The 12369-nt window shown below is 43.1% G+C and overlaps 1 protein-coding gene across 13 annotated transcripts in view; it reads right to left on the bottom strand.

Moving 5' to 3' along the window:
- LOC118401366 (kelch-like protein 25) overlaps positions 1–12369 on the bottom strand; it is a 997662-nt gene that overhangs the window by 39945 nt on the left and 945348 nt on the right. For 5 of the 13 annotated variants that reach the window (XR_004829241.2, XR_004829242.2, XM_035798804.2 and 2 more), the window contains exons 1-2: positions 8541–8770; positions 320–2174 (exon numbers count right to left, since the gene is read on the bottom strand). Coding sequence is in view for 3 of the 13 variants with exons in the window: in XM_035798804.2 (XP_035654697.1) it covers positions 358–2127 (1770 nt within the window). In the remaining 10 variants the exon portion in view is untranslated. Of the gene's footprint in view, positions 1–319; positions 2175–8540; positions 8798–12369 lie in introns of those variants that run through there. The other 8 variants (XR_008075527.1, XR_008075528.1, XR_008075531.1 and 5 more) reach the window with 4 other exon arrangements.

The raw sequence follows: 12369 nt of genomic DNA, 5'->3' as shown, positions 1-12369 counted from the left end.
ACCCGGCTATAACCCTGTGGAGATAAAATAAGACAGCGAGAGCGAGAGTTTTCCGTATCTGGGGGGGGGACTGGAATTGTCAAGTGGTAATATACTGTGGTGAGACTTCAGGAGATAATCCAGATATAGTGTGTAATGTATGTGCGCTAGTGGGTTGGAATGGACTTTAGAAGCAGCTTTGTCCTTGTCGGAGAGAAGGAGGGGCATTCAAGACGCTATGACAAAATGTGAGGTATTTAAACCAATGTACATGGTATTATGACAGAGTATTTTAAATTGGTTAATGAACACATAAGAACTAAATTAATCTAACACTTACCCACTTCTGGAGACCACTCCTTGTTCATGTCATGTTTGCTAGGCAGGTAGATGTTTCCAGGTGCTTACAAACGCAGTGGGAATTAGTGAGTAAGGCACTGTGGTTATACTGTTCCAGCTATCAGACGTGGGGTCATAACAGTCTAGCGTCTTGCAGCGCTGCGTCCCAAAGTAGCCCCCCACCACGTACAGTTTGTTCCCAGAGGCCACCGCATGGCAGCTCATTCTTTTAGAAGTCATGTCCCCAACACGAGACCACTGGTTGGTCTCACAGTCAAAGCGGTAGGCGGAGGCGGCGGTGAACTCAGTGTCTCCGCCCATTATGAAGATCTGGCTGCCCAGAACAGCAGCGGCTGTGTATCTCCACGGTTGCGGACATTCTGCTGCGATGGCCCAGCGGTTCTCTAGAGGGTCGTAGCACTGCACCTTTGAGGCCTTGTCTCTGTGTATGGTGGTACCACCAAACACAAACAGCTTTAGCTTGGCGCTGACCACAGCTGCATTGCTAACACCATCTCTGAGCAGCGCCATCATGGTCCATTTGTTGGTGAGTGGGTCATACCGCTCTACCTGTTTGAGGGAGACTGAGGGGGAGGCTGGGAAGATGCCTGCTATGGCAGTGTGGCCACCCACCACATACAGCCAGTTCTCCAGTTCAGCTGAACCATGGCCAAACCGTGCTATCAACATGGGAGCTCCTTTAGACCACTCCTCGTGGACCGTGTCATAGATCCAAACATCCTTGGACACCCCGTTCTCAGAACCCCTCCCCCCAGTCACGTAGACCTTACAGCCAATTGCACAGGCGCTGAACTCTTTCCTGGGACTGGGCAAGACCGACTTGGGAATGATCTCCTTGGCTTTGTGGTCCACCTGGTAGATCTTATCACACATGAAGGTCTGTCCTCCCAAGATGAGCAACGTGTGGCCTGCCTTGCGGGGCCGGGCACATGGGCTGGTGACCACCCCATCGTTTTGCAGGATCTTCTTCTTGCACTGCATAGCCTCCTCCACTATCTGCCGGCTCCTCTTGTCTGACATCACCAGCTCCTCGCAGGCCACCGCCTCAATCAGACACTCAGAGGGCAGCAGGGCCAGGCGGATTCCACCCAGCAGCTCAGGGAGGTCGTCTCTGCGGCCGTCCAGGTCGTAGCGCACCCAGCGCATCACAGCATTGAACACGATATGCTCGTCCTCGATCTCCAGCTCGTCGCTGAGGATCAGGTTCAGCAGCTTGTCTTTGTTGAGGCCGTAGAAGTCCTCTGTGTCCCGCAACGCCTCAAAGTGCACCAGGCACATGCTCCAGGAGAGCTCATACAGCTGTTTGCATTGGTGGGCATCAGACAGTAGCATCATACCCAGGCAGTTGGACAAATGCAGGTTCTTCTCCAGGAACTCCGCAGCAGCGTCTCTGATGTCGTGGAACTGCAGCATGTCTCCCGCCTCCAGCAACGACTCTGCGTTCTCCTCGTTGATGATGACACGTGAAGAGTAGGCAAAGTCCAGCAGCAGCTCCAACACCTCTGGATGCACACTGTCTCTGAAGTTCACCTCGTTGTCCAGGCTCTCACGGAGCCCGCCACTGAACATCGCCTCAAAGTAGCGGCTGCATGCGGCCAGTACCGCCCGATGGCAGGGGAAGGAGCGGTCCCCCGCCCACAGCGTCACATCAGTGAACATGCACTGCTTGCGGAGGGTGTTGAGGTGGGTGAGCACGCTGTCTGGATGTGAGGGCTTATGGAACAGTGAGATGTTCATGGAGCCCGTGCTGGTCCGGGACTTACGGTTTTCATGGACGCTGACTGACATGGTTTCAGAGACATCCAGGGAGTCGCTTGTCCTAATTTCTCCAACTACTGAAAAACAAAAACAGAAAATGAGATGCAAAACAGACTGGTGGATATTTTTCCCAACATACAATTTTCTTCTAAAGTTGAGCTCAAATGGGGATTTATTGTTAAATCAAATCAACTTAACAGATTCTTTACATCTACTCATTGGCCCAAAGTTAAGGGCAGACTTAAAATATAATTAGAAAAAAAGTATTATTTATCCAACTGATCATAGACAACTGGGGGAAATGTATTCAATTACTAGGCAACATCTAGATCATGTGATAACGTGCTGCTTATTTGAATGCCATTCCTACATTGGAATAATGCCTATTACAACACCTCTAAGCCTAATTGCAGAAATGGATCATCCTATGGTGGATATGCCTATTGAACCAAACAAGTTAGGCCTATGATTTTGGTTAGGCTATTTAAAGTGCTTTTTTTTTATTCTTCAAAGTCACTCATGTAAATGAACCATGCTTAGTAGGTACAACATTATGACATCACTTGATGTCTGAAATTATTCAGCAGTCTCAGCATTTTTTATTAATAGAGCTCACACACACACACACAGTTACGTTCCCCAGTTTATGTGTTGTAGTTTGTGTGTTTGCATGTGTTTATTTCAGGAAATGGCTTCGTGAAATCCCTCAAGCAGCTGATTGGTCGACTCCATGGCTAATTGGAGAGCTGACCCCGCACCTTCGTCAAGACGCAGCTGTTTCCAATTGCCCATTCATTCTGAAGCTATATAAATGCCAGTGTTCTGTTCAGGAGGGAGAGATTTTGCTAGAGAGATTTTGCTAGAGATTTTGCTGGGAGTTCATTGCTGAGAGTTGGTATGTTTTGTGAGTTTGTTGCTCAGATAGAGCTTATGATGTCCTTTGTTTCTTAGTTTGTGAAAATTGTTTAATTTGTTCCCAGGGGGGGAAGGGAAAGGCACCTAGGGAGTGCTTAGGCAAGAGGCCCGCGGGCATACATATACCCGTAGCATATTCGCGGTCTAGGCACACTAGGTAAGACCTGGGCGGACCACCCCCTTGTATTTTGGTTAGGGCACCAGGTGGTGCTAAATTAGGTAAGTAGTGGGTAGGCAGGTAAGATGGGGGGGGGGCTTTGAAATGTACTTTCTTTGCTTCCGTCCAGCCCCTTTTCCCCATATTAGCGTGTAAAGGAATAAAGTCTCTGTAAACGGTACCACATTCTGCCTGTTGTCATTCTTACTTGCACCTACAGTCCATACCTTTTTCACTTCACGGAGAGTTTAGTTGTAGCAGGGTGTTGCGTTCCCTCTTCATAGAGGAGTGCGTAACACACACACACACAGCAGAGAAGGCCCACAGAGTAATGCGGCCAGAATGCGCCCCTCAGCTAAATTGCACATTCAAGCCACTTAATGAATCTCCTGAGTAAAGCATAGCCTGTGGGAAAGCCTTTCAAAATCAACCTTTCAAAGTAACCAAATCCTATTTATTAAATTGTAGTAGATACAGTTCCTAGCCTATGTTATGTCTTATCGATGGCCTACATGCATATTAAAATCATTAAGCAGACTTCCTGGCACGTTTCATAGCATATCAGCAAATCTACAGTTGAGCCGGTTTATTAATAATGGTCAGTCAACACAGGGCATCCCTTTTTAAAACAGTCTCTCCCACTTGTCATCAAAGTCCACAAAACACTAACAGTAATTAATAAACCAATTCAGAGCTTTCAAACCATTATATACCACAGAGCATTCGATTAGTGAAGTCATTCCAATCTCAGCCTTGCCTGGTTCACCAATTACTTTGCAGACAGAGTTCAGTGTGTCAAATCGGAGGGCATGCTGTCCGGTCCTCTGGCAGTCTCTATGGGGGTGCCACAGGGTTCAATTCTCGGGCCGACTCTTTTCTCTGTGTATATCAATGATGTTGCTCTTGCTGCGGGCGATTCCCTGATCCACCTCTACGCAGACGACACCATTGTATACACTTTCGGCCCGTCATTGGACACTGTGCTATCTAACCTCCAATCGAGCTTCAATGCCATACAACACTCCTTCCGTGGCCTCCAACTGCTCTTAAACCCTAGTAAAACCAAATGCATGCTTTTCAACCGATCGCTGCCTGCACCCGTATGCCCGACTAGCATCACCACCCTGGATGGTTCCGACCTTGAATATGTGGACATCTATAAGTACCTAGGTGTCTGGCTAGACTGCAAACTCTCCTTCCAGACTCGTATCAAACATCTCCAATCGAAAATGAAATCAAGAGTCGGCTACCTATTCCGCAACAAAGCCTCCTTCACTCACGCCGCCAAGCTTACCCTAGTAAAACTGACTATCCTACCGATCCTCAACTTCGGCGATGTCATCTACAAAATGGCTTCCAACACTCTACTCAGCAAACTGGATGCAGTCTATCACAGTGCCATCCGTTTTGTCACTAAAGCACCTTATACCACCCACCACTGCGACTTGTATGCTCTAGTCGGCTGGCCCTCGCTACATATTCGCCGCCAGACCCACTGGCTCCAGGTCATCTACAAGTCCATGCTAGGTAAAGCTCCGCCTTATCTCAGTTCACTGGTCACGATGGCAACACCCGTCCGTAGCATGCGCTCCAGCAGGTGTATCTCTCTGATCATCCCTAAAGCCAACACCTCATTTGGCCACCTTTCGTTCCAGTACTCTGCTGCCTGTGACTGGAACGAATTGCAAAAAAAAAAAATAATAATAATAATAAAATAAAAAATAAATAAAAAATAAAATAAAAAATAAAAAAAATCGCTGAAGTTGGAGACTTTTATCTCCCTCACCAACTATCTGAGCAGCTAACCGATCGCTGCTGCTGTACATAGTCTATTGGTAAATAGCCCACCCATTTTCACCTACCTCATTCCCATACTGTTTTTATTTATTTACTTTTCTGCTCTTTTGCACACCTCTTTTGCACACATGACCATCTGATCATTTATCACTCCAGTGCTAATCTGCAAAATTGTAATTATTCGCCTACCTCATGCCTTTTGCACACATTGTATATAGACTCCCCCCCCCTTTTTCTACTGTGTTATTGACTTGTTAATTGTTTACTCAATGTGTAACTCTGTGTTGTCTGTTCACACTGCTATGCTTTATCTTGGCCAGGTCGCAGTTGCAAATGAGAACTTGTTCTCAACTAGCCTACCTGGTTAAATAAAGGTGAAATAAAAATAAAATAAAAGACAAGCAGACATTTCACTCAATATTCATTAGAATGCTTTTCTTTTTCAACAGAGGGGAAATATTTACATTTTACATTTAAGTCATTTAGCAGACGCTCTTATCCAGAGCGACTTACAAATTGGTGCATTCACCTTATGACATCCACCTTATGACATCCAATATCATGGGGTGCACACTGCTGCTCAATCACTGTTAGTACTTCTACCGCATAGCAACACTCCAATCCCAAAAGGATCAAGTCTTCTTTTAACTACATGGCATGGAAACAGATGAGTATATAAAAGCCCTGTTTCAGGAACTTAATTTTAATAGTAGCAGCCCAAGTATGCGTGTGCTGACATGCAGTTTGGGGTCCATAGCAGACAGGTTTTGGTTCAGTTGTGGCAGGTTGGAGGGCACAGACAGGCATACACACATCAGCAGGGCATTTAAAAATGTCAGGTTGACAGGGAACACAATGCAGCAGGTCAGTCACAAAAAAGATGGGGCACACAGCAAACCATGAAATTTAGTAAATGCAAAGCAGTGCGATTGTCCTGTACCAATTACACCAGCAAATACCACTGAAGAGGGTTGGGGGGGGCAGCATCAGATCCCAAAAAATGCTCCCTCAAGAGGCCGGTCTGATTAGGGCTGGGTGATATTTTATGTAGTCAGGAAAAATGCTATGCAGCTTGTGAGCTGGTACGTGCTTCTACACCTGCATTGCTTGCTGTTTGGGGTTTTAGGCTGGGTTTCTGTACAGCACTTTGAGATATCAGCTGATGTACGAAGGGCTATATAAATACATTTGATTTGATTTACTTAGGCGAGGGAACCACAAAAGGAGTTCTGATGGTGGTTTATGTTACTCAAATAAACATTTATTGGTCAGGCTAACAGTTCTGAAGATGTTATCACAGGTGCAGCAAAACGCTTGGGTTTCTAGGTCCTATAGTGCAGTAATGAAGAAATACAATAAACAAAAGTTCAACTTAAAAAATTAAGACATATCAGAATGAGCGATATCAGAGGCCGCAATATAAATATGTGACTGGTGTGTGTGTGTGTATAGACAGTATGACTAGAAAAGTTGTGTACAGCAGTAGTCATATAGGATGAGCAATGACTAGAATACATAAAATAAATAAAGTGGGTAAAACATTACGTAAACATTTAAGTGAGCAGTGTTGACTATGTACATAGAACAGCAGTCCAAGGTGCAGGATAGAGTACCGAGTGGTAGCCGGTTAGTGACAGTGTCTAAGGTTCAGGCCAAGGTACTGGACGGAGGCCAGCTAATGATGACTGTTTAGCAGTCCGATGGCCTGGAGATAGAACCTGTTAATCAGCTATCACTGCCAATAATAACTGCCAGTCATGCCCAGCATGATCAGGACGATGCTGAATCATTCTCTGTGAGACTAAATACCAAACTTCCAGGACATTCACACATGAATGGGGCCTCTTAATTAGATTACCAATAGGCAACTTAGAAAAAAAAGTCCCCATTTTCCCCATCTTGTTTCTTCCCACCGTAAACATCTCAGCCCTTCTGACTAAAAGCCTTTCCAGGATCTTTTCACATGGTGTTTGTATTCCAGTGCTACTCCTTTTTATTAGACACAGGGAGGATGGAGGAGAACCGGGGGTTCAGGAGTCTGAAGCAGGGAACTTCTCTGCATTTGTGATGCTGAATGGATCACCAGCTGGTTTGCAGTCCTAATAACCAAGAGCTTCTATCAATCCGTAGGGACTCTACATGGCCCATTGGGAAATGGCTGGTGTCTGTGCAACTGAGGGCATGTGGGTTCAAACCCTCACGCTACTTTGACAAGCCAGTGAGTGAGTCTAATGAAAAAGTGTTTGAAAGAACAGCTCCAGGGAGTCAGGGACCTTCAAGCCAGAAGCTTTCAAAGATTAAAATTCTTCTCTTAGTAGAAGAGTTAATCCTTTATGGCTGAGAAACAATTGTTTTGGAGGCCACTTTGCCATCCTCTTCCAGATGGACCAGAGAGAAAAGCCAAAGAGTTACATTTTGGACTGAATCTGCCATCTAAAGTGGGATGAATTTATTAATGTGTCTGGTCTGGTGTGACTTGGAAAATGAAGATTTTAATTGTAAAAGTTGTCATTGTAAATGAACTTATTTTCCACAACTAAGTCTAATAAAGCTATTTTGTTTCACTGCCTAACTTTTAAGTTATTTTAGTCACCAAGGTCCCAGTTTGTCCTAGCCTATTAATGCTATAGCCCTGGAATTATGCATTTTGCTTTCAACGTCTCAGTAGGGTGCCAAATAACATTTGTTTATTCAAACTTATTTATGAATGGAAATCAACCATGTCGTTTAGTGTGTTATGATTATTATTAAACAGAGACATCAAAATACACCCCTATGTGCCAGCCAGCAAGATATAACTACGCTGATAAATCATATTGAAATCCTGGGTGGTGGGCGGCTGGCTACTTTCAAACAAATAACTTAAATAATTAACACGTTAACGAAGTATCACCTAGGCTAAAACAGCTGTTGAGTGAATCAATTTAAATTGTAAAACTCCTATAAAAGTACAAAAAGTTGCATTCAAGACAAAGGGTGGCGTGGTTAGTTAGATTGCTTTGATTTCCTTCAGACAATTGAACACAAGCCACATGTGGAATCATGTCATGACATCAAAGCTGGCATTCCAATAAACGTTGCATTGTAGGCTAGCTAATGAAGTCCGATTATGACGATAGCGAAATTAATTGAAACGCTCACATTGTTAAGGCAAGCTAACCTGACAGCCTTAGCCCCCCAAAATATCTTCAGAAAAATCTGGTCAGGCCTTGCACGTTAACGCTAGCTAGCTAATTATCGATGGTTTCGCCAAAGGACTAGATAACCAGTTAGCAAACTAGCTAACTCGTTAACGTTACATTGTTTTCTCCTATTTCTAGAGTACAACCAATTTGTATCAAAGAATCCTGTTTAACCCTATGTTCTGTCAAGCTAACTAGCTAGTTATATATATGAAAATAAGTTTAACAGCTAATTTACCTAGCCAGCCAGCTAACTAACTAGCAAACAAACTTTAGCTGAAGTAACGATGTCCACCTAGTTACTCCTTCTGTCAAGAATTCAGATGACAAGCTAGCCAACATCCAGATAAACACTTGCAAAGTAGCCTAATAACAATTGACTGCATACTCACATACATATGGTTGTTAAACGGGAATCCAAGAAGTGTATAGTTTCTGGTTGATTGATTAAACCATGATTTTACTCTAAGTAGTTGAGGTCCTTTCACTCCAGTCTGCAACTGGGTTCGGTCTGAGGTGGGAAATCAGGAAAAAATGCATATCCAGTGGTATGTTTCTTTACCCAATTCCGGCAATCTATTTTATGCAATTCAGCACAACAACCAATAAAAGTAGATCTTTGGGTGCGATTTTGACAACTAATAGACCAATCGGATTAAACGACAGAATGGGATCCGCCCTCTTCCTCTTGGGGGTAACAGCAAAACAATAGCATGCCCACTGACAATTAATGAATTACAGTACATAGATCATTTGTAAGGGAAAGTGGATATCTAGTCAGTTGCACAATGAATGTGTCTAATGCATTTAACCCAATCCCTCTTGCCTCAACCTCTTTCAAGTCTCCCCACAAAGATGAGGGCACTCCCTCTCTCCCTAGCAATGATATTACTCTAAAGACAAGTCTTGTAAAATTTTCCAGAAAAACTCAACAATGAAAATGAACATGAAGTTCAACCATTGAACAAGGAAAAATACATGTTACTCATTCGGTTTATGTTTTGCACTACATTGACTTAAAAAAGAAAACTTGGTGTGGCTTCATGTCTATAATTTTGCCTTTGTCTAGTGTAGAGTTCCCTCTAGTGGAAGTAGGCCTACAACTGTACACCACTGCAGATACTGTGGCATATAGTGTAGAGTAAATACAACTTATCTGTTCACAGAAAAGCCATCTCCAAGGGAATGAATAAGGCACTTCAGAAGGAGGTAAGCAAGCAAGGTGCATTATGCAGTCCAATACTCCAATATAGAGTATAGAACTGCAATGATATCCCTTGAATGCCAGAGCGCAGCAAAGAAACATCTCTAATACTGGTACTTACTAATTAGGGACACTTGAGATCAAGTAGTCAATGTAAGCTGTTGATTTGAAGGTAACATGTTTTCAACACAAACAAACTTTGTATAAAATATGTTTCATTTTGACCTTTGAAACAAGGTCAGATCTTCAATGTTATATCCACTATCAGAAAAAAAGAGAATAAGATGAGCAGCACCTCCTACTGGATAGTTAATCTATCTACAGCTATCCATTTGGTGTCCCATCCAGGGTTTTAACTAAGGCCAGCTCTGCTTAGCTTTGATATTTGTCACTGACTACTACCTATGTGCTATCGTGAGAATGATTACTGAGAGATCCCTTACTAAATAAATAGATTTACTGCTATCGAAGTCATTGCAAAGGGTACGTTTAACAGAGCAAATGAAATGTAACTTTACTTTATAAGTCATACAACATGAATTATAAACTGGATTGTTTGAGCTCTGAATGCTGATTGGCTGAAAACTGTGTTATAGGGGACCGTATACCACGGGTATAACAAAACACTTATTTTACATTGGTAACCACTTTATAAAAGCAACAAGGCACCTCGGGAGTTTGTGGTATATGGCCACTATACCACAGCTAAGTTCTGTTTCCAGGCACTCTGAGTTGTGCATAAGAACAGCCCTTAGCCGTGGTAAATTGGCCATATACCCACCCTTGTGCCTTATAGTTTAGTGATACAAGGTCTATATATATCTTTTGCGAAGTCATTAACAGCTATTGTTTCAATTAAATCCAAACTTCAACTAAAAATAGACAATACATATAGGCCTAGGGTTTCAAGATTTGGTTGATTTGAAATGTAATATTTACGTTAATAATGAATATGTTGGATTTATGTCGCCATCTCAACCAAAAATCTAAGTTAAAGAATAGGATTAACTTTATTTAAAGTGCCTAAAAGTTAAATTTTATTTGGTTCCATCCTTTAACTGGATATTGAATTGTGTTTGGTTGTCAGTGCAACCAAATGTCAACATTTGAAGGAGATGTATCTACAGTGTGTTTGGAAAGTATTCAGACCCCTTGACTTTTTCCACATTTTGTTTCATTAGTCCTTTTCCCCTCATCAATCTACACACAATATACTATAATTATTAAGCAAAAACAGGTTTAGAAATCTTTGCAAATTTACTAAAAATAAACTGAAATATCACATTTACATTAGTATTCAGACCCTTTACTCAATACTTTGTTGAAGCACCTTTGGCAGTGATTACAGCCTCAAGTCTTCTTGAGTATGACGCTACAAGCTTGGTACTCCTGTATTTGGGGAGTTTCTCACATTCTTCTCTGCAGATCCTCTCAAGCTCTGTCAGGTTGGATGGGGAGCGTCGCTGCACAGCTATTTTCAGGTCTCTCCAGAGATGTTCGATCAGGTTCAAGTCCGAGCTCTGGCTGGGCCACTCAAGGACATTCAGAGACTTGTGCTAAAGCCACTCCTGCATTGTTTTGGCTGTGTGCTTAGGGTCGTTGTCCTGTTGGAAGGTGAACATTCACCACAGTTTGAGGTCCTGAGCGCTCTGCAGCAGGCTTTCATCAAGGATCTCTCTGTACTTTGCTCTGTTCATCTTTGCCTCGATCATGACTAGTCTCCCAATCCCTGTCGCTGAAAAACATCCCCACAGCATGATGCTGCCACCACCATGCTTCACCGTAGTGATGGTGCCAGCTCTCCTCCAGATATGTCAGTTGGCATTCAGGCCAAAGAGTTCAATCTTGGTTTCATCAGGCCAGAGAATCTTGTTTCTCATGGTCTGAGAGTCTTTAGGTGCCTTTTGGCAAACTTCAAGCGGGCAGTCATGTGCCTTTTAATGATGAGTGGCTTCCGTCTGTCCACTCTACCATGAAGGCCAGATTGGTGGAGTGCTCCAGAGATGGTTGTCCTTCTGGAAGCTTCTCAATTCTCAGAGGAACTCTGGTGCTCTGTCAGAGTGACCATCGGGTTCTTGGTCACCTCGCTGACCAAGGCCCTACTCCCCCGATTGCTCAGTTTGGCCGTGCGGACAGCTCTAGAAAGAGTCTTGGTGGTTTCAAACTTCTTCCATTTAAGAATGATGGAGGCCACTGTGTTCTTGGGGACCTTCAATGCTGCAGACCTTTTTTGATACCCTTTCCCCAGATCTGTGTCTTGACACAATCCTGTCTCAGAGCTCTATATACAATTCCTTCGACCTCATGGCTTGGTTTTTGCTCTGACATGCACTGTAACTGTGGGACCTTATATAGACAGGTGTGTGCCTTGACAAATAATATAATAATAATATAATAATAATATAATAATAATAATATAATATAATAAATAATAATATAATAATAATAATATTGGACAAATCATGTCCAATCAATTGAATTTACCACATGTGGACTCCAATCAAGTTGTGGAGGCATCTCAAGGATGATCAATGGGAACAGGATACGCCTGAGCTCAATTTTGAGTCTCATAGCAAAGGGTCTGAATACTTAAGTAAATAAGGTATTTCTGTTTTTTATTAGCAACAAATATCCAAACATTTCTAAAAACCTGTTTTCACTTTGTCATTATGGGGTATTGTGTGTAGATTGATGAGGATTTACATTATGGGGGGTATTCTTGTTGAACTACTTTCATTCTCTGGGGTACAGGAAAAGGTGTGAATAAAACGAGACTCAACCTCTGCCTGATAACAGTTTCATGAAGTAAGATGAAAAGGTGAGGGCGTTGGTCCCTCATTAACAGGGAGCCTTTTATCAATCCGCCTGTTTTGCTGCCCTGGCCTGCTTTTTGGAACGTCTGAGCCTTGGGCGAAAGAGGGGCACAGTGACTTGAAGAACATCGATCGTTCAGCTAAACGGCAAAAGCAGGGAGCATATACGATTCAAGCTTCTGGGAAAAAGCTGCATCGATCATG

The sequence above is a fragment of the Oncorhynchus keta genome, chromosome 22 (genome assembly GCF_023373465.1).
Source record: "Oncorhynchus keta strain PuntledgeMale-10-30-2019 chromosome 22, Oket_V2, whole genome shotgun sequence".
Classification (NCBI taxonomy): Eukaryota; Metazoa; Chordata; class Actinopteri; order Salmoniformes; family Salmonidae; genus Oncorhynchus; species Oncorhynchus keta.
The sequence above is the reverse complement of the archived record's forward strand: the minus strand, read 5'-3'. Positions and strand labels throughout refer to the sequence as shown.